Source organism: Mustela nivalis (genome assembly GCF_964662115.1).
Source record: "Mustela nivalis genome assembly, chromosome: 6".
Taxonomy (NCBI): Eukaryota; Metazoa; Chordata; class Mammalia; order Carnivora; family Mustelidae; genus Mustela; species Mustela nivalis.
In genome coordinates this window covers 154667950-154689861 of record NC_139025.1, presented here as the reverse complement: position 1 = coordinate 154689861, position 21912 = coordinate 154667950, and the positions used below count along the sequence as shown (strand labels likewise).

The window sequence follows — 21912 nt, the reverse complement described above, 5'->3', positions numbered from 1 at the left end:
GTACAGAGATGTGGCTCGTGTGATTGTGGAGGCTGACAAATCCACAATTTGCAGGGTGGGCCAGGAGGCTGGAGACCTAGTGAAGACTTTGAAGGTGGTGTGGAGCAGAATTCCCTGCTGCTCTGGGGAGATCGGGCCTTTTTCCTCACAAGGCCTTCAACTGATTAGATGAGGCCCACCCACATTATGGAGAGTTTTACTCAAAAGTCCACTCACTCAAATGCTAATCTCACCTGAAAAACGCCTCCGTAGCAACATCTAGACCAATGTTGGACCAAACATGGCCCAGCCAGGTCGACACCTGAAGTCGTCAGAGCACCCCATAAACCCAGTATTCCTTGGGGACTCCCTCATGAGGGTACGTGAGGTAAGGACTTGGTCCACGGGCTCTGTGGCTGTCTCAGCACATTATAAGCCTTGGGCAGAGCCCCCAGGTTGTGGACACACACGCCCAAACTCAGACCAGAAAAGGGGCTGGTGGCTCGCTTTGCTTCCCTTGTAAGCCCACGAGAATCAGGAGAGTGAGCCCTACCCATGGCAGAAAGGCAGCCCCAGACCCAGCTGGGTTCCTGGTCCACGATGACTTCTCTTGAGATGACGGACCTCACGGCAGAGCAGGGAGTGGGGCTGGGCGTTCAGAGGCTGTCTGTCAGATCATGCCATCCATTCGTTCCTGAAATCTTTGTCGGGAGCCCCCTCTGTGTCGAGCACTGTTCTAGGCACAAGAGATGCAGCAGAGCACAGAACCACCCACCCTCAGCCTTGTAGGGGGCCTTTCCAGTAGGAGAGAGACAGACCGTAAGCAGAGGGACAAGGAAGACAGACCGCGTGTGAGGTAGCAGTGAGTCTCTGGGACACTGGGGGGTGTGGCTGTTGTCATAAGCAGGTGGTCAAGGGAGGCTTAAGTCTCAGGTTCTCAGTGCTTTCCTGCCAGGCAGCCAGAGGGAGGGAGGGAGCCAGCTGGATGGCTATCTGCAGAGAGAATGCTCCAGGCCGAGGAGCTAGTCAAGCAAAGTCCGGAGGATGGAGTGTGTGTGTCGCTTCTAGGAACATCAAAGGGCTGGTGTTTCTCCCTTGAAAGCATTCAGGGCCGGGAAGTCTGGATTTTATGGCAACACAGTGTCCTGGAGAGCCCACAATGCCTGTCCTCAGCATGTGATTTTCATCCTCAAGGCTGCCTCGTGGTACCAGAGGCTGCTGGAGCTCCACCCACTGTGCCCACATTCCAGGCTGGCAGAGGAAGGAAATCAAGAGGCGGAGGGTGGGGGTGGGGGCAGATAGAACATCCCCTTCTGGCTGAGTTATGTCAGTTTAAGCAGCCTCCCTCTCTCTGCGATGAGTTCCACACCACACTTCTCATCCTATTTCTTGGGCAAGAACTTAGTCACGAGACCACACCTCATTGCAAGGAAGTCTGGGGAAGCAATCTTTGAGCTGAATGCATTGTTTCTTCAGTTAAAACTAAGCTCCGTGGCTAAAGAAGAGAAGAATGGATACTGGGGGGCGGGGGGCACTGGCGTCTCTAGAGCCTGCAGGCTGGGAGTCCGCACGCTTGGACCTGCTCGCGCAGCTGAGCCCTGGGCCAGAGTCTCCAATCTTGGCTGATTTCAGTGGCAATCCTGTATCGCTCAAATGGCCAAATATTCTTTCTTTAACAAAGGTCTGGCATGAACTAAAGGCTTTTTGAACCTGTGGATGGGGTTGGCAGATCTAGGGGCTGGTCCAAGGATGAGGCTAGCCTTGGGCCAAGACCGAATTTTTGGGGACAAGGGAGCTTTAGGATTTCAGGTACCTTATTGATTTTATCTCAAAGATTCTGGACACAAAATGGATCTCAAAAGTGGTTATGTTTTTCTTTCTTTAGTTTGGAAGCATGTATTTTTAACACCGTTGGGAAAAATTACCGAGACAGGGTTGCCTTCCAAAGCACGACTCTATCTCCTTTATCTGCCTTTTCCTGTCCCCTTGGCAGGACCCCCAGGTCTGGGGAGAGGCAGGAAGGGCTCAGAGGGGCCGCTGACCTGAGGGAGGTGGCAGCAGGCAGGGCTTCCTGGCAGAGTCTGCTGTTCGGTTTGTTGGGTTTGGTTTCTCGTGCTCTCAGAGACCAAGACTGGGGCCAGGATTATTCTGAGACTGAGCCAGCAGCTGGAGCAGAGGGTCCGTCCCTGCAGCAGGATCGGGATGGAGCGTCTCGTGTCGCTGACTGGTGTATTCTGATCATTCGAGCCATGCCTGCCTTCTGCAGAGGCTGAGCTCCTGAGGGCAGTGAGCTGCCGCTCGGGGAAGCTTCCCCACGAGCTCGCACAGGGCCTGCCCAGCTCAGCATCTGTCTGCTTAATGAACGGACAAGCCTCTGGGAGATCACAGGGGCGGGCTACGTCTGATTCCCACATCTGCCCCAACCCGGAGACACCCGGAGACCCACTTCTGCCTCCGTATTTAAGAGGTGTGAAATAGAAGTCCTCCTGAGCTCCTGCCTCGACGTGGCATGTTTTCATAACGACACAGAAGTAGTTGCAAAACCGTCTGTGGTGTTTGTGGGATTGAAAACCGGCGTGACATCAACCACAGCAGTTTGCTTGGTTTTCTTTGTGTAACTGAAGGTTACACACAAGGGTTCACTCATGAACACACGGGGTTCTGTCAGTTTCGGGTGTAGAGCATAGAGACCCAGCGCTGGCCTACCTCCCCTGTGCCCGTCACGACGGGGGTCCTCTTGATCCCCGCCTCTGGGCCACCCCGACCCCCCCTTGCAGCCCTCGGACTGTCCGGCCGGCCTCCTGGCAGCGGAGCAGTCCTGTCACTGCGCGTGAGCAGAGCTGGGGGACAGTTTGGAAAGAGCATGAGAGACCTACAAATTTGTGAGTTCTAAAAATAGTTTTGAATAAAATTTTAAAATTTAAAACGTATCGTTCTTGCCTTAATTTCATTAGAACAGCTAATTATTTTGTCATAACCAAGCTTTTGACATAACTCGGGTTTTACTGAGAGATGACATGACGAGAAAGTAAAGTGAATTATACTCAAAATGTGCAAAATGTGAGCAGTCTCAAGAAACTAGTGTTCAAAGTTGCAAAATTAAATTTATTTTATATGCACTTTTCAGTCATTTTTCTTTGATAAGATTCAAAATCTCCCTTAGAGTTAAAGGCAAGGTACAAATTATAATTGAAGAACATTAACATCGCATATCAAAGTTATCTAAATCAAGCTGAAATGTTTAAATTTATTTTTAAAAAACTTCATTAAATGTTTTACATACTTTCCGTAAAAATAACACGATTTGCTAGCCTAGCATTCGGTGTTTGTCTAGTGGCCACAGGGAATACTTAGTAACACTCTTCGTGTGCTGAGAGGAGGCTCGACATATACAAATGAGTCCGAACCCGTTAGTGTTGCAAAATGTGTCCTGATCGCCCCTGCTGCTGTCCTGACTACAAGGCTACTCTGTGTCTTGGAAGCACGAGTTGGACAGAGACCAGGAAATGATGGTGGGCGCATCTGGGAAGGGCCCTGGTGTGGGCCTGACGCGGCGGTGTTCGTGCTGGGAGTGTTGACGCAGCCGACCACCGTCTCGCCTTTGCTCACTTTCTCTCCACCACTGCCCCGCCTCCCTGCACCTGGGGACAGGGCCCCCTCCCACGGTGGCCGCGACCCACCACAGAGCTGCGCGGCACTCAGGCCAGTTTCTTTGGACGGCGTGCAGGCATGGGGAGAGGCTGTGCCTGGGGCCCGGCCAGCGTCACTCAAGGGAGGGGCACGGGGTGTGCAGGCAGACCCTCGAGGGACAGAGGGGACACACTCTGAATGTGTGCGTGTCTGTCTGTAGCATGCTGGGCCCCCTGAAGCATGCACCCCGAGAAAGGGCGCCCTTACCCAGGATCGAGAGCAGCACGGCTGCCCTGCCTCCCCCTCTGAGCCCCACGTGGTTTCTGATATTTTTTGTGCAACGAAGACACTTGACTTTCCACACACCTGAGTGGGGGGCTGAGACAGGCTCTGGAACGTGGAGCCTTGAGGCGGCCCTAATCTCTGGCCAGCAGATTATGGTATGGGGGTTGGAACTTTGCCCTTGACCGCTAGTTTGTGTGCCAAGCCCTGTCTCCCGGGAGCCACTCCTAAGTGTGGGCGGCTCTGTCTCACCAAGCCCCCTGCTTCGTGGCTGTGAGCGCCACGCCAGGCTCGTCTCTCAGATCCGAGAAGTGCTCGACCGGTCCTGGGATGTCCCCACAGCCCTGCTGAGGGAGCCCCCTTCTCGGGTAACTGCTGCGTGCCGGGGCTGGCTTCTCATATCGGGCGGGATGATCGGGGTGGGGGGGGTAGTGACCAGCCACTTCCCTGTGTGGTTGGGCTGCAGGGTTCCTGGTCCCGTGGTCCCTCTGGACTATGGAGAAAGCAGTAGAGCAGCACTCAGCCAGGGTGCCCTGGCTTTGGGGCAGCCGGCTGGAGAGCGAGACAGACAGGGAGAGGACGAAACTGCACGAGAAGCCCAGGGGGCAGTGAGGACGGCTGCTGCCTCCTCCTTCCCGAATGTTCAGTGAGAACACCGTGCCCTGCTGGGCCAAGCCTCACATCTGTTGTCAGGGAAGAACTCCAAGGGCCGACGCCGCTGGTGACGCTCCGTTCACCTCCCCAGATCTCTTCTCCATCCTTCCCTGCCCTGCTGTGCCCCGCGGGCGAGGGGCTGACCTCTGGGGATGATGGCGCCCAGGCCCACGGCCTCGGGCTGCTGGCTGAGACAGGGCGGCGGAGGCTCAGGCAGAGCGTGGGATGCGGAAGGGACGGAAGCTGGGCCTCCTCGTCTCCTCACCCCTCCCTTCTGGGCTGTTTGGAGAGGTGCGTCCCGCTGAGTCCCTCTAGCCGTGGCTCACAGCTCCTGCGGGCCCCCCGCCCCTCCCCCAAGCAAGGGCTGGTGGTGGCTTCTGGTCGGCATCGAACCTGGGTTATTCTCTGTCCCTTGCTGGCTCTCTTAAGCCTGCCTACGCTTCTGGAAATGGTCCCTAAACGAAGTCCCCCTTGGGTATCCTCTGCATGCACGAAGGACCGTCGGAGAGGACGTCTGCACTTTCCCGGGAGCGGAGCCAGGTGAGGGGTCTGCGGCTCAGGGAGGTGGGACGCTGGAGTGAGGCCATGCCTGGGTCAGTCACGCCCAAAACCAGCCTCTCCAGGGGAACCTGAGGCCGATGCCATGGCAAAGACATTAGGAAAGCGTGAGTGAGGGGACGGGTGCTGGGACAGCTCTCGCTCGGGGCGGGGACAGTGGTGAGGGATGAGGTTCCCAGAGGTCAGTGCCACGTGATGATGGGGTCCCACGGGCTGGGAGGGGCCACGTGCTGCAGGGAGGGTCTGTGGCCGACAGGGGTATGGTGCAACCTTCTAACCACCCCGGCAGGAGAACCCGGGAGCCCAGCTGTGGAAGGTTCTGGAAAAGAGGTTTCAGGGCCATCCTGGGAGACGCATGTGGAAGCACGTCTTTGAACGGGTCTTGAACAGAGACATTCATGTGCCAACAGAGTGCCCACCAGAAGACACCCACGCTGCGGAAGGCTCTCAGCAATCAGCCGCGGAGGTCGGCCCTCCCCTCACCCACCTGGTGCTTGCTCAGTGGCGGGAACACAGCGACCACAGTGGACGGACGGTGCCGTTTAGGGGCTCGGCAGCGGGGCTGTCCCCCACTAAGCCTCCTCTGTTGCCGTCATTTCTAGATCTGCAACCTGCCGATGAGCGAGGCTCACGTTCGGCCCCGGTGGGACCCCATTCCCCAGGAGCGGGCTGTGGGAACCGGCCAGCTGCTTGGAGGTGGGCTGATGTCCCCGGGACCCCTTCTGTCACGGAGGGAGGCGGGCGAGCTCCACGTTCCGGCTGCGGACTTGCCGCGCCCGCGTCCGCAGCACGTGCAGGGTTTCATTCATCTCGTGCGTCTCAGCAACATGACCTTCCGCCAAAGAGCTCGTTTGTGACCGGCGTGCCGCGGGGGCTCTCCGTGTGGTCCCTGCGTCTTCCTCTTCCTGACCTGGGGGGCAGAGGAGGGGATGACTGCACGGTCAGACTGATCTGTTCCAAGGGCCAGTGGGAAGTGGGGTGCTGCTTTGCAGTGGGGGCGGGGAGCAGGGGGACTTGTTCTGGAACCCAGAGGTTCCCTGGGGGGCCCCTTCTGACTCATCCCACACGCCCCGGTGATGCCGATGTTACCCATCCTGAGACCGTAGCTGGGGTGACACTGTCCCAGGGCTCCTGTTCTCTCTGAGCAGGGGAGGCCTTGAAACACTCTTCGTGTTCTTTGTGGGTGGTAGAAACCGGCAGCCCAGTGAAGACAGAACACCAAGAACGGGACATTCCGCCGGGGAAAGTACTCCGGCAGCCACGGGAATGCTGGTGGGTGGTGGGGATGTGGCGTGGGTGCGGAGGAACGACGTGGTGGTCGTCGAGCTGGGCTGGTGGCCGGCCACGGAAGGGAGGGTGCTGGCGGCCGTGCCGTGTAGGAATTGTTCATTTACTGACCTGGAGGTGGCTCAGCCCAGCTGGGAGCGGGACTGCACCGGCACGGTCCCCCTCCACCAGACACATGCTGAGTGACAGACCTTGATGTCTGCCCTGTGCGGGGCGCGTATACACTTGTTCCCATCCAACCGAAGTTCACGGACCCGTACTGAGTGCTGATGGGGCCGCTTGTCCTGGTCACGTCTGGTTCGCCCCAGAATGCTGACAGCCGAACCGCTCTGCCCAGGTTCCCCCGACTATGGGGATCTGTTGTTTCAGCCGATGGGGGACCCAATGTGGTCCCTGCTGGGCTGAGGTCTGGGCAGGAGTTCTGTCCTCTCCCTGTGGCCGCGGCCCCCGTGGGTGAGTCCTCTTCCACTGCTACCGTCCTGCTGGGTCCAGAGAGGCCGCCGTCTCCCACCGTGGGCCACTTTTCCAAGTCGTGTTGTTTCCCTTGGGCCTGCTTGGCCCCTTAGTACCCTTTGGGGACGCCCTCAAAGCAAGGAACGCTTTGGGCGAGCCTTCCCTGTTCTGCTAGGAGGCCGACCGGCTCAGGTCCTGGAGAGAAGCTCCACAGGAGGGAGGGAGAGCCTTGGCTGGGGGCCATCGAGGACACGAGGATCTGGGGGCAGGCCCGGGGTAGTGGGGGCCGTCGGCCCCATTGGACGCAGACAACCTGTGCTTGGACCGAATGGCTGGAGATGCTGGTGGGGACCGGGGGAGGGCGCCTCTCAGCAGACAGGGCCGGAGAAGCCCATGCAGAGTCCGTGCACCTCGTCCGCCTTCCCGGGTGGCCGCCCGCTCTTCAACAGGAGACCGTGGGACGCGGAACCCCAGCCGTGGACGCAGCGGCCATGGAGTTCTCTCCGGCTGGCCTTTGGAAGCATCCTCGGGAGCTGGCCCCTGGAGTTCGGGGACAGTGTCATGGGCGAGGGAGACGTGGGTCTTTTCAGTTCGACAAAACCTTGGTCGACATTTGAGCAACTGGTTGGAAACAATAAGAGACGATGGGAATTGATACTCCAGGCCGGTGAGGCGCGTGTCCTGTTTCTCCCATCGGCCCGTCTGGGGGGCGTTCTCGGGGGCCGCCCTCGACTGCCGGCCTGCGTGGGCTGCCCACCTGTCCCTTTCCAGTCCGCATTCCCTCCCACGGCCCGGCGCCCAGATGCCGCTGTTGTCCCCAGATGCCACACCGCTGTGGAAGGAACGGGGAGCTGACTCTCCTGAGGGTCTGGAGGGAGCCAGGGGGCTGAGCCAAGCACAGTGCGGACGGCAGCCCGGAGCGGCCACCGGACACTACCGTCTGGAATGTCCTCCGTCCTTTCTCTGCAGCAGGGACTTTCTGGTTGTCTTTTCCCTGGAGGCTTGGACTGGGGCAGACCGTTCTCACTGAATCCTCCCACTGCTTCTCTGCCGGCTTCCAGGCTTCAAAAATTCTGTTCATTTCTTTCGATGGACAGTTTCTCCCTCCGTCCACAGCCCCGCACCACACCTGGCCCGCCAGGAACTGAACAGAAGCCCACCCCTCCATCCCGAGCCCCGGAGAGCTGCCACAGAAGCTCCCCACGCCCTTTCACGCGATCAGAGGCTACGTGTGTCTCAGGCCGACGGGCTGGGGTGTAAGAGTCTCTCCCCACTGTCTGAGTCCACACCCAGCGTCCGTCCTATCTGTCTCCACCCTTCTTTGGTCTCGTGGTGCACATGTAAGGGGGAAGACAAAAGCCTCGAGTCATCACGGGGGTATGGAGAACGTACACGCCGGACGGCACGTCCCGTGGCCGCTCAGATGCCCAACAGCCAGGGGTGGCAGAAACGCGCACGATGTGATGCCAGGAGGGGCTGTGGCTCTCCGTGATGTGACCGATGACGTTTATAAAAAATATATCTTGCATTTGGACAAGGATTAGAAGGGAGCGCGTGCGTACACCGTGGAAATCCCTGTTCCGCTAGAGGCTCGGGTGGGGGGGTGATTTTTTTTATTTTGCATCTTTCCTGAAATGTTATTTCCCCTTGCCACCAAAAAGAAAAAAAGAAAAAAGTCCAGAGAAATATCAGCAAATCTAAGTGTGGAAAAGAATGAAGTGGGACCCCGGGACCCCCAGAGCCGTGGTTCTCAAACGCCAGGACACTCACCCGCCGCTTGGTGGCTCTCCCCGGCAGCTTCCCCGGGCGCCGTCCCCCGAGACCGGGACCCTGGAGGTCGGGATGGGGCCCAGGATCCTGGATTTGCCGCGAACTCCTCACCACTGCCGATGTGACCCTGGGCACGTCCTTCCCTCCAGAGGACCCCAGAGTATCTCCGGGAGAGGTCTCCCCTCCCGTTCTTGGGATCTGTCACTAACGGACCTCGAGCTACTGCTGATTCCCACGGTAACCCACACCGCCGGGTTTTCACAGCAGTGCTGGGGGTCTCTGAGGTAGGCTGCAGAGCCAAGGCTGCTGCTGGGCCTGAGGCGATGCCCAGGGTCGTTGCTCTAGATCCGTCCTTCCTCCAGAGTCCAGTGCATCGCGGTCCGCTGCCCTTGCCAGCCGCCCCTTTGTGCCTCCCACAGAGTGGGTGTGTGCTTGTGTGTGCGGTGGGGGGGACCGCTGGACCCACAGGGCCTGGAATGTGCCTAAACAGCTGTGGCCTTGCTCACGTGTAGGGTCACTGAGTGGTGATAGTGCTTTGGAAACCTGTTGTCCCGGTGCCCGGGTTGGGGTGGGACCCAGGGCTGGGACGCAGGGGCGGGAAGGGAGCGTGGCCCTTCTTCACAGGTGCAGGTCTCTCCTGATGGGGAGGGCAGGTCATGCCTCGGAGCGAGGGGTACGCTGTGTGGTTCAACAGATGACAGTGGTGTAAAGGGACAGGCACCCTATCCCTTGAGGTCAGGTGCTAGGAGAGGTTGCTGTGAGCATCCCTCTGACCAGGGGTCCTGGCTGGGAGAGCTGGCCCAGGAAGGGGTCCTGGGAGGTTGAGGAACATCCTGGGGTTCCGGGCTCTGCTGGGAGGGGGAGGGGCTCAGACCCCTGACTTCTCCCAGGGGGGTGGAGTCAAGGAAGGACACCGATGTCTCCTTTCTTCCGTCCTCACAACAACCTAACAACCTTGTGAGGTAGACGTGGTTCCCTCGAGCTATGGAGGAGGGAGCTGGGGCTCAGAGAGGCTGAGTGAGTTATTTGGGGCGGCACAGCGGCATGCAGGGGAGCTGGGATGTGGGACCTGCGCTGGGGGCCTGCGTTCTTGCTCAAGATCACAGACAGAGGTGATGGGGGAGGGGGAGGCCCCAGAACAGTCACTATCAGCAACCTGTCCCTGGCCCCCACCAGCCTCCTGTCCTTCAGCCGCAGGAGCCTCGCACAAAACCAAGAGGGCCAGGTTCTCCTCTCCCACCCCCGCCCCTGGTGATGTGAGGGGACAGAGGCCGGCACAGGGGGTGGGACTCGCTCATGGTCACACCGACTTTGGGTGACTGAGGACGAGACCCAGGGCCCCTGGTCCAGGGCTCCCCCCACAGCGTGCGCGCGTCCGAGACGGTACCGCGTGGAAGAAGGTCGTGTGCGGGGACGTCACCGACCCCACCGAAGCCTGCGGCCGAGGGCGGCACCGATAGAGCCTCCCTGCCCACTGAGGTGACGGGACGTGACGGGACCGGAGAGCGTCTGGGCCCTACGACCAAGTGGTGCCACGTCGCGCGTATGGGACTAAGGTGACCTTTAAAAGGAGACGCGTAAGAAAAGTCTGGGGGAGATGGGTCAAAACGGCGGCTTCCGGGGGGTGGGGGTTCTGTCTTTTTCTCCCTCTCCTTCCTTTTCTGTATGTTCCCCAATCCCCAAAATGCACATTTCATTGATGACGGGAAGACAGACCCCCTCTATGTCTTAGTTTAAAAAACGCAGCCGGGAAGCAGGCTTGTGCCTTGTGTGAGGGTTGGGTGTGGCTCCTTCTGTCCTCCGTCGACACCCCCTGCTGCGGGCTCGGGATGTCCGTGCTGTCTGTGCGGGGAGCTGCGGGCCCTGCTTGTGCTGCTTTGCATTTTAAGGGCAGACGGCGTCCTCAGCACAAGAGCACTGTCCTGTGACGGAGGGGTTCTGCCCTGGGCCCAGTCCCTGAAGGTGCACAGGAGCCGGGGAAGGGGACCCCCCCATCATCCCACAGGGACTGCCCAGCGCGGACCGGCCTCCTGACTCCGGGCCCAGGGCTCTCATCTCCGGGCCAGCCCACGGCGGAGCCCCCACGGCCCCTGACTGTGATGCCCGGAGTCGGGGGAGCATCCTCGGCTCTGCGGGCAGGCTGGCCGGTGGCTGGGGGACACGGAGGCCCCGCCCCGCCCCGCCCCAGCCCACCTCAGTCGTCCAGGTGCTGCTCCTCCCAGGTGGACGTGGGGATGGCGCTGTAGGGGTCCATGATGACCTTGGCACAGCGAATGATCATCACCACGAGGAAGAGGCAGAGGAAGACGAAGCAGGCCAGGGTCAGCCCCTTGTCCACATCCACGTGGACGGGCTCAGGCGTGGGCTCCTCCATGTCGGGGCGGCGGCGGGCTCCTCCGGCTCCGGGTTGACTGGTACCATTTTCCACCCCTGCAGAGAGCCAGGCCTGGGGTGGGGAGGCAGGGCCACACCCCCGCCTGGGGTGGGGACACAGGCTCCTGGGGGACAGCGTGGGGCCCAGCCCCTCCTGAGGGACCCTGCCCTGAGCCACGTGGGACCCCCAGCCTGTGTCTTGGGGGCATGGGGGGGGGAAGGTGAGGGAGGGGTGCCAGCGGGGGCGGGGCTGGGGCAGGCGGAGGCCTCCTAGGGATGGAGCTCCCGCACTTGGCCTCCACCTGCCCCAGAGCCTCAGGAAGGACGGTCTCAGGATGCTTTCAACTCCGCCAAGCCTCCCCCCGGGTGACGGCAGAGCGTTCACCAGATTCCGTCAGGAGTAGATTCGGGAGACAGCAGAAGCCGGACTGGAGCGGTGGGTGGGGACGGGCAGTGGGGACACTGCGGTTGGGGAAGGATGGTCTGCATCCCCTCCCCCCCACGGAGACCTCGGGGCCTCCCCGGGGGCGTCTGCTAAGCCCCCGCCACAGGGTTTGGAAAGCACAGGTGTGAGGGGAAGATGGGTTTGTGCAGCCGCGGGGACCCCATCTTCGCCCGGCAAGGCCTTGCCCCGCAGTCCCGGGTGTAAGACCACATGGTGACCCCACGGACCCCCCTGCGCCTCCCCGCAGAGGGCGGTGACAGCACGCAGGTGCCAGTCCGCGGGGGTGGGGAGGCGGCAGCAGTGTGGCCGGCGTGGCTCCTGGCCCGCAGGTGGGGAAGGGCTCTGCGTGGAGCGGGAAGCCGCCTGCACCAGGACGAGGGCCGCTGCCGCACCCCCCCCCCCCGGCTCGTGACCGTCCTCCCCGTCCCCCTGGACCTTCCCAGCCCTGGAGCTGTATTTGTCCCTTCGCATCTGGGGCTAGTCTCCGGTTAGCCATGGGCCCCTCTTATCAATGGGACGACCGAGGTCCAGACGGGAGTGAGGCGCCACCAGCTCCGCAGGCCTCTCCCTCCGCGGGTGGAGGCCGGTGGGCTCTGTGCCCCCCACCCCACCTGGGTCCTCAGGAGGACACCGCAGCAAGCCTTGGGTGAGCCGGTCCTGGCATATCCGTGACCACCAGCGACCGCGCTGTCCCCTCGCTCTGATCTCTCCCGCCCCTCCCCAGGGGGCACTGACCTGCCGCTGGGAGTGGTCAGCACGTCATAAGGGCCACCGGGCGGCTCCCACTCTGGGTCAGGCTGCTCCCGGGGGGCAGGCCAGAGGCCGGATGTCACCGTCGCTAAGAGCCTCCCAGTCCGAGCGCAGGCACCTGTGCAGGCGGCCGCTGAAACGAGACGACAGACCGAGGCGGTTACTTCCCAAGACACCCAGCCCCAGCTTCGACCGGGCGGGAAGAACGGGGGCTCCTCCCCAGGCATGGCGGTAGGGCCCGGACGCTTTATTCTTTCCTTCCTTCCTTTACAAACCATAGCGTCTTATTTTATTCTTGTAAAGACGCGTGACAGGAACTTTGCCGCCGCCCCCGTTGCTGCCCGCGTCAGCCTCCCTAAGGACACCCACACTGCCGGGCAGCCGTCCCCGGCGTCCGCCCCCGAGCTCTTGGTCCTGCAAAACTGAAACTCGGTCCCCATTCAACAGCCGGGCCCTGGCCCCCCACCTCCTTCCCGCTTCTATGAACCGGACTCCTCTGGGGACCTCACGCGAGTGGACTCCTGCAGTATCTGTCCCTCGGTGACCGGCTTACTTCGCGGGGCGCGGTGTCCCCCGGGTCCGTCCAGGTTGTAGCCGGTGTCGGGAGCTCTTCCCGTTTGGGCTGAGTAGTGTTCCCGGGCACGTGTGCGCCGCGTCTGGTCTGTCTGTCCGTGCCACCGAGACTGTGAGTGTGTAGATACGTCTGCGAGAGCTGCTTCAATCCTAACGCCCAATGGCTGGGTCCATGCTATTCTATTTTTAGTTTTTTGAGGACTAAATTTTTTTTTTAAGATTTTATCTCTTTGAGAGTCAGAACAGGAGCAGGGGGCAGGGCAGAAAGAGAGGGGGAAGCAGGCTCCCTGCTGAGCAAAGAGCCGGATGCAGGACCCTGAGATCATGGCCTCAGCCGAAGGCAGAGGCTTAACTGACTGAGCCCCCCAGGCGCCCCAAGGCCTAAATTTAACATTTTTGTACAAAGAATGCTTGTGCACAGTTCAAAATTCAAAAACCACGAGGAGAAACAGTGGAAGCTTCCTCCAGCCCCGCTCCTCTGGGGGGAGACGGCCCCAGGTCCGAGCGCCTTCTGATCTGAAGGTCTGCTCCGTGCGCATGGAGATCTTTATCTGTTATTTGCACAACTGTGAGTCTGTCACAGAAACTGTCCCCGTCTTACTTTTCACATACCTGACCTGGGAGAGGACTGCGCCTCAACACGACGAGGGTTGCCTGTTTCTTGTTCGCACCCGTGTCACGTCTCTTGCTTGGGCATGTTAGAGCACACTTTGCCGTTCTTGGGTTGGGTAGACGTCTGGGCGATTTCTCCTCTGTTGTTTATCAGGCAGCGGTGGCATTCGTGTCGCTCCGCACACGTCCGACGACACCGCAACCTACATTCTGTCGGGCACAACTGCCCTCCCTGAGGGACGGCCATTCGAATTCCAACCAGAATTCCTCTCTCCCCAAGTCTGTGCCTACGTCAGCGTCTCCTACGGTCCTGCCACCTTGAAAACACAAGTTTTTCCGTTTTTGCCAATTTGGGGGGGAAAGGTGATCCAGAGATATTTTTTCCTGAATCTGAGAAAACTACAGAGTGAACGGACATAGAGCCCCCCGGCCCCCGGCTCTACCACGGTTGACACTCTGCTGTGTTTATTTCACTTCATCGGGTTGGTCTCTCCATCCTCGTGTCTCGGACGCCGGTGAGAGAAGGAGGCAGGGGTTAGCACGCATCACTGAAGACATCTCGGGGTCCACGTCAGTAGTTAGGAACCAATACCCGCTTAAAGCTTTCTGAAAAGTAAAGCTCACCGGCGAGATGCTCGGATCTCAAGGGCCATTGCTGGGACCCGGCAAGAGCGTGTGCCTGTGTAACGCTTGGGAGCACGTTCCTGTTTCATTTCTGTTCACGAAGGAAGTTAAACATCTCAAGATTCTTTGGTGTTTCGTTTTTGTGAAGGAAAAAAGTCAGTTTACATCTTTTATCTATTTTTCTCTTGGCTTTGGGGTCTCCTTTCTGGCCTTGGAGGCAGAGGGTTGAGATCAGTCTGTGAATTGTACTTGTTCATCTGATTTTTATTTTCTTCCGTTTGTCATTGTTTCTTTTTCCCTGATTCCTTCTCCTAGTTCTCTCTCCTCCCCCACCAAGTTTGAGTCACTAGAATGAGCTCTCTGAGGGGTTCTTCGTTCTTTTAGATGCATTTCTGTTTCTGTAATTCGAATCGTCAGCGCAGACGAGGAATCGAGGGAGCTCACTCTAATTTCTGCCTTTCCCCCCGGTCTTCACCTTTCCGCCGGTTCCGTCATTTTCCCGCGGTGAGAGCCCATGGCCTCTGTATGTTGTTTTAGCCTCGGTTTTCCCGTTGGACCCATTCAATCCCCACTGGTCCAGCCGCTGGGGTTTTCCTGCGAGCTCACGGGTTCTCCAGCACGACTTTTGGGAAGGAAGGGCTCGTGGGAGTAATATTCCCTGAGGCCTTGAAAGACCCCCTTCCTCCTTGGTAAGGTTTGTTTTAGCAACCTATTGTCCCCATAGCCTGATGGCAACACATTGTCTGTGGTCACCCGGTCTGTCAGAAGGAGAGACAAATGAGAAACGAAATGTCCCGGGACTTTCCAGAGTGCTGTCCCAAGGAACCACCAGAACGCCCTGACCCCAACGCCCAATCATGCCTGAATCAAATTGATCAATTAGACTCCTGTAACCATGCATGCCACTTCTGCCACCGCTTCCCGCCAGAACAAACCGTTACAGTGCCTGACAATGCTTGATTTAGGTGAACCAATCAGATCCCTGTAACCAAGCATCTGCTTCTGTAAACTCGCCTCCCGCCACCCCAACCTTGCTCTATATAATCTGCTCCCCAACTTAGCCCGGGGCGCTCAGCCCACAAAGGCTGATGCGTCCACAGGCGCCTGTGTAACCAATAAACCTCTTGCAATTTGCATCCAGTGGAGGCTTGGTGTCTGCTTCTTGGGTGCGGATCCAGGGTCTTTCAGCCTCACCTGTTGGCTTCTTTGAAGGAAATGCGCCTTTTTCTCGGACCGCCCTGCAGACTTCCTCTTCATCTTTGCTTCTCCCGCAGACGAGCCTGGCCGTGGGGTGCGGTTCTCTCTGCGTTCTCCTCCTTGAGTCTCGCTTCCCGTCCCGTGAGTTTTGCAGACGTTGGGCTCTTCCCCTCTTGAAGCACGCGCCTGTCCCATTCTCTCTCTTTGCTCTTTCTGGCTCTCCAAACGCACGCAGACCTTCTGGTTGAGTTGATTCGTCTGTGAATCTTTATTTCTGTATTTTTTTTCCTTTCCATGCTGTGGTCTGAGTGCTTTCCTTGGAAGTGGCTGCCGCCCAGTAATCTCCGCGCCCGCTCTGTGCAATGAGCTGCTAATCTGTCGATTCCAATTTCCACTTAAATCACACTTCCCAGTTGTATAATTTCCACTGGATCCTTTAAAAAAGTTCCAGCTCTGGGGCGCCTGGGGGGCTCAGTCCGTTAAGCATCTGAGCCGTTGGCTCAGAGCGGTTTCTCAGGGTCCCGGGATGGAGCCGTGAGTCGGGCTCCCTGCTCAGCACGGTCTGCTTGAGAGCTTGTCTCCTGCTCTCTTCCCGCTCACGGTCACTCTCCAAAATAAATAAATACATTTTAAAATAAAATAAAATAAAGAGAACTTTGAAATATCCGTACGTACACATGCACGTGTTGGGGTGAGGGGTTAGTGCCCTGCGCCCTGCTAGGTCGAGACCCGCTCCTGCAGGTGATTCCAAGCGTGGCGAGTAGCTTCCTCTCTGGCGTCCGTGCGGATCCGAGGGTCCCGGGAGCCATACTTTGGAAACACCTGCGCCTCGCAGACAGAGACTGGGAGGAGGGAGAAGGAGTTTGCTGCGGATCTCAGAGCAACAGCAGAGCGGAGCCTGGGCCACACGGGCCTCGTGGCGCTGGTGTGTCATGGTTGTCGGTGGCTCTCGGGGAAGGACGAATGTGCCAGACCGTCACAGCAGGACACAGTCTGGCTTCACGGGCACAGACTCAGAAATCCCAGGCGCAGGGTCTGCCCTAAGTTATTACGGATTCCTGCAGAGCCGGTAGAGGTCAGACCTCAGCAAAATTGCCACCTGACTCCCCCTGTCTGGTCTGGGGCCAGGATTGGGCTCTATAACCTTGGCACGGGCCCCAGAAGAAGACCGTCCGTGTTTTCTGGATCCTTCCGGCCGGGAGGGATGCCAAGGATGTGGACTCAAAAAAACAGATTCGCCTTTCCGCCCTCCAGATGGAGAGTCTCATTAACCTTAATTAGCGGGCAGGCACGGGGCCGTCCAGCTCTGCTGCAGAGCAAGGACACGACACCCAGGAGACACTGCGACACAGACCTTAGCTGCCGTCCCTGGGGAGGGGCGGGGCTTCCCGGAGACCTGCTCGGTGGGGGGCGGGGGCATGCGGCATCTTGCATCTCGGAGCTCTCCTGCCGCAGTGGCCAAGCTGGGGGCCCCACCGGCCACTTCCTGGGGAGGCTGGAGGCGACCTTGCCTCCGAGTCAGGGGTGCTGGGTGGTGAACAACCCTCAGGGAACCTGGCACACTCCCCGGAGCACAGTTGTAGGGCTGAGGGGTAGCGGATCGGATCCCAGCGGAGAGAAGTCCTGCCCAAAGCCACAGTCCACACACAGGGCCCGGGAACCAGTGCCTCAGGGGGACTTTGGGGAGAACCGGCCAGAAGGGCGTGCAGATGCAGGGGCTGGGGGCCCTGCTCCGGGCTGGGGGCGCTGCTCAGGTCCCCACTTTCGGAGCTGACGGGTTTTTTTTTTTCTGTCCCTAAGTGTGTCCCAGGCTGCGAGGGGTGGCTGCGGCATCCGGATGTCCTCCCGCCTCCCGGAGTTCTGGAGGCTGGAAGTCTCGGGTTAACACCCAGCACAGGGTCTCTTCCTGGTGTGCACACGGTCCCCGTCTCACCGTGACCTTGCCTCAGCGTGCGAGCAAGCCAGGAGGGAGACATCACGCCCTCCTCTTCTTCGTATAAGGCCACCAGTCTCAGCAGAGTAAGACCCTGACCCTATGACTTCATCTGACCTCCTAACAGCCCTCTCTCTGAATACGATCACCCCGGCTCTCGGGACTTCAACCGATGAAGTCGGCGGGGACACAGGTCAGTTCGCGGCAACGTGCGAGTTTCCCGGGAGAAGGGTCCGAGTCTGACCCTTCAGAGTGGCGCAGGGCCACTCTGGAGCTAGGGCTGGCCTGTCCCTCATGGGTGCACAGTGAATGTCGAGACGAGGACCAGAGCTTGGCCGTGGCCCTCCAGACACCGCGAGTAAGAAGACGAGGTGACCGAAAAAGCGTGCCGCTTGTTACCATGGGGCTGGACAACGGGTTGTGTGGACACGGTAAAGTCACTCACAGGACAAAGGCCAGAGCGGGTCCCGCACCCTTGTCGGCCGCAGCTATAAATAGCAGCACAGCCGTTGTGAACCCACCCGATGCCTGCCCCAGAGGGCGTTTGCTCGGGGCGGAAACGGTGGGCAGTGTCTCGGCCTCACACCCGCCACACTGTCCTGTGGGACCCCTCTCGGTGGCCTCACTCTTCGTCGGCGCAATTAGCAGCTGGCCAGCGAGCAGAGGTGACCGAGACCGCGACGCCTTCCAGGGCCCGGGAGAGGCAGGGAGGGGAAGGCACTCACGGGCTGTCGCAGCTGGGACGCGATGTCCTGCGATGCGGACGTGTCTCGGAGCTCTGGAGACCCGCCCGGAGCAGAGCGGCCCGGGAGCAGCACCGTCCGGGCAACAGGCGAGGCGACACGTCCACCAAGAGAGGGGCTCGCCGCTGCCGAGTCTCCGCACGCAGGAAACAGGCTGGTGGGGACTGTCGCTGTGAACATGTCCCCGTCCTTCAGGAACACAGAGGCCGACTCTCAGGACACAGCCTCAGCCTGGGCAGTGGGTGGAGGTGGACGCAGCGGGCGGAGCCTTGAGCCACAGACCGGCCCCAGGCCTGGAAACTGAGGGAGGTTTCCCGGTGCAGTTTAGGAATTGCTTGGGACCCACGCCCTGTTTCTTTCATGTTTCCTCCTTTGAAGGGGAAAGTGCGTAACTGTTACGCTATGCCTGTCCCTCCGCTGTATTTTTCGAGCAGGTAACATCTTTTTTCCGGTCCCCACAGGCGGAGAGGGATTTTGCCCAGGATGGAGCACATGTAGAGGTCAACAGTGCCTAGTTTAGACAACTCAGATGGGACTTGGGCCTCTGGGCTGGTGGTGTAGAGGAGAGGCAGGAACTTTGGAGGCCAGAGAGGGGGCTGGGGGAGGGTGAAGAATGACCCCCCCCCCCGCACACACACATACAAGAAACCCACAGGGAAGCTTTCGAACCTGAGGACGGTATCGTGCAGAGCAAAAGGAGCTTCTCAAGGTGATGGAGTTACGGATCTTGCGATGGGGCCGCGCGCCTGGGTTTTCAGGCCGAGGGCCACGTGGAACAGCAGCGGCTGTGTTGTGAGCGCCAGGCGGGGGGTGGGGCGGAGGCACGGCTCGGTGGGGGAGGAAGGGGACCGTGGGAGGCCCGGAGGTCAGAGCAAGCTCTCTCCTGCAGTCACCAGAAGGAAGGGCCTTGCCAACACCGTGCTGCTCCCCGCTTCCGACCTCCAGAACCAGAGAAGCCCATGCCTCTGGGTTCCAATGAAGGAGCAGGAGGCTGGCTGAGGACAAACCACCTCGGTCTGCGGCCGCCGGGTACACAGGCAAGGAGAAGCCAGTGTGGACGCTCACGTCCCATCTCTGAAAGGCATCAGGCTGTTTGCTTTCTTTCTCCAGGATCGGAGAAACAGAGACAAACCAACCAAGGGCAAGCCAAGAACATGCCGTCTGGCCGGCAGACGGGGAGTGACTCAGTGGCAGACCGGCAGGAAAAGAAGTTTCCTTAAAAGGGATCCAACAGCCAGAATGGGGCACTGACGCAGGGGGACAAGGCGGCAGAGCCGGGGACGGGGGCGGGGACACGGTGCAAAGACACGGGGTGCTCTGCTGGGGAGGCCGAGGCCGGGGCCCTGGTGCTCTGCGGACTGCCGAGCCTGCGGACCGCCGCACACCAGCAGCCTGAGGTTGGAGCAGCAGCGTCGGTGGAGACCCCAGGAGGCACGGCGAGGGGCACCGGGCAAGGCTGCTTCCTGTCCTTACGCGAGAAGATCTGTTCTTGGAGGTGACCTTGGTGAACTTCTGGTCCTCGTAAAATCCCTCCCCGGGAGGAAACACCTCGAACAAGCACCATCACTTCCAGAAGGCAGGGCACCCACTGGACGGTGGCAGGAGGGGTGCTGGAGGAACGGGCTCCAACAAGAGGAGGGAGCGTCCACAACGTCCTCCGTACTGGAAGGCACGGCAGCGTCAGGAGGAAGCCCGGACTCCGGAGATTGTGGATGTGGGTTCCGGCCCTGGGTGTGCCGTTTGCTGGCGGGAGCAGCCTGACGACCCTGTCCCATGCAGCCCGGCGCCCGGGCCTGGGAGACGCAGCCACGAACGTGGGTCCTTGGGGGTGTCCTCGGGGTCCCTGAAAGAGCCATTCTCCCCGGGGCCCCATCCTTCCCTTGGACACAGCACGCTCGGAGGCCTTGGCCGATGCCTGGCCAGCTCAGAGCCTGCCTCTTCTCTGATCTCCCCAGGTATGGACCTGAGGCTGCCTGGACTGAGGTTGCTTATGGAGCCCCCTCGGCTGATCCACCACTGTGTTCCCCGTCACATGCTCTGCCCGTGGCTCCCGTGTGCAAACGTGGACGTGGACTCCAGGCCACCTGACGTGTGCTGGGCCGGGGTGAGGCCCCTTGGCTTCCTGTGCCCCTTACTCCCTGCCCCAGCCGGGCCTGGGGTCTCACCGCTTGTCCCCACAGGTGACAACAGACTCTGGTAGCCGCCCCTCGGTGACCCGGTCTGTGCCTTCCACTGTGAGTCCCCCACCCCGCCACGCTAGCCCACGACACCCCAGACCCCTGGGAGGAGGGGGAGTCCAGGCCCGTCCACATCCCGTGCCCCTCGGATGCCCCCACATTCCCAGGCTTCCAGGAAATATTGAAGGGAAACTTCTGTATCCCTCAAATACAGAAACTCCGAGATGAATGCAGGTCAACCACAAGCCCTTCAAGCAAAATACGATTGCTTGGAAAGTCATCGCGGCCACTGTGAAATGATCAGAGGGAGGGATTGGGGGGAGGAAGACAGGCGGAGGAGAAGACCAATAAGGCAATCGTCTACAGCACAATCAGGACAAATACAAAACAACGCAAACGTTGAAATCTGAAATAGAAGTTATGAAAACACAAAGGCTTTAAAAATACAACGTGCAGCCAGAATTCCACAGTAGTTCAATGAAAAGGAGTAGGGTAGCGGTGGAAGGAAATCAGAACACGATGTATTTTTTACATTGTTTGGGCAACGTCGGTAAATACTACTTTACTGTTGATGGGGAAGGAACGGGTGTGTGTCTGATCACTGAAAGCCGGCACCGGGAGAACGACACGGAATATCTGGAGGGTGTGATTGAGAAGCCGAGTGGACCTTTTCCCTGCCTTCAGGGAATACACATTATTTTCACACGTTCACGGGGCATGGACGAAATGGACTTAATATAAATTTACAAGGAAAACTGTCTGCATGTTTTTAAAGGTGGAAATTTTATAGGCTGTATTCTCTGACCACAACAAATTAAGCAAACAAACCAACCACAAGCCACTTGATTTTTTTAAAAAAACGCATGAAAAATAAATAACCGAGTTCATTAAAAATTTAAGCTGCAGTTACGGCACATTTAGAAAATCATTCTAATGAGAATGCCGCCTATTGAGAGTTCTGGGGTGAGGTGCGCGGCAGCTGTCCCCCGTCCTCCGGGGCAAACGTGTACTTTTCACGACTGAACACAACGAAATACAGCGACGCGGAACCCACGGAGACACTCGCAGCAGCGAGAAAATCCAGAAGATGCGATCAGTAAAATTAAGGGCAAAAATGGATAATACCCAAGAACGGAAAACCAGCAGAGTTAAAAGTAAATCATGAACAAAGGTTCTCTGGAATAGTCTGAGCTTGGACAAACGCCTGGTGGGTTCATTCCAGGAAGAGAGAGAAAAGGGCGGGCATCATCTTCAGGAACAAGGACAGGGACGCGGCCCCGGGGAGGAAAGAAATCGATTAACAGAGTCCAGGCGGGGCTCTGTGAGATTCCGCCGATTCATTTTAAAAACCCAAAGCTAAGAAAGTACATACAAAATTCAATGATACGTTTTCTCGATTGTGAACGGTCACATCGGACCCAGAGTGTGACCGGAAGCCCGAACACGGCGTCCGGGAAGGCTTGTGGAGAGCGTCGACTTGGCGTGAGCTGGTCTGGTGTCCGGCAGCCGAGCGGGGTCCAGCGCGACCGTCACGGCGAGCCCTGGAGGTCCCCTGGATGGGAGGACCTACTCCTGGCCGGAGAGCCGGGGGCAGCCTGGCGGGCACCATCACGCTGCTCCTTCCCTGGCACGCATCCGTCCTCGCCACGTAGGCAGGGGCCACCAGACGACACATGTCCTGTGGATACTTCCCAGCTCCAGCTCCGGGACCCTCTCCTTGGCGTGTGTTTCTTGTGATTCCGAAGTCCCCAAGGTGCTTATTTATGACCAAGGGGGCAGCCGGTGGACACAGCGCGTCTACTCCAGTGTCCGTGGTGACTGTTCCCCTCCGTGTCGTTCAGAGGACTTTCCCTGCATTCCTCAGTGCTCTGC

General features: G+C 59.1%; 1 protein-coding gene across 4 annotated transcripts in view; it reads right to left on the bottom strand.

The window, feature by feature from the left end:
- Positions 1 to 3068: 3068 nt before the first annotated feature.
- The window catches only part of CTXND1 (cortexin domain containing 1), a 46503-nt gene continuing 27659 nt past the window's right edge, over positions 3069 to 21912 (bottom strand). The window contains exons 2-4 of one of the 4 annotated variants that reach the window (XM_082734391.1): positions 12167 to 12314; positions 10807 to 11043; positions 3069 to 6013 (exon numbers count right to left, since the gene is read on the bottom strand). In XM_082734391.1, coding sequence (XP_082590517.1) covers positions 10808 to 10987 — 180 coding nt within the window. In that variant the 5' untranslated portion in view covers positions 10988 to 11043; positions 12167 to 12314 and the 3' untranslated portion in view covers positions 3069 to 6013; position 10807. Of the gene's footprint in view, positions 11044 to 11371; positions 11585 to 12166; positions 12315 to 21912 lie in introns of those variants that run through there. The other 3 variants (XR_014312738.1, XM_082734390.1, XM_082734392.1) reach the window with 3 other exon arrangements.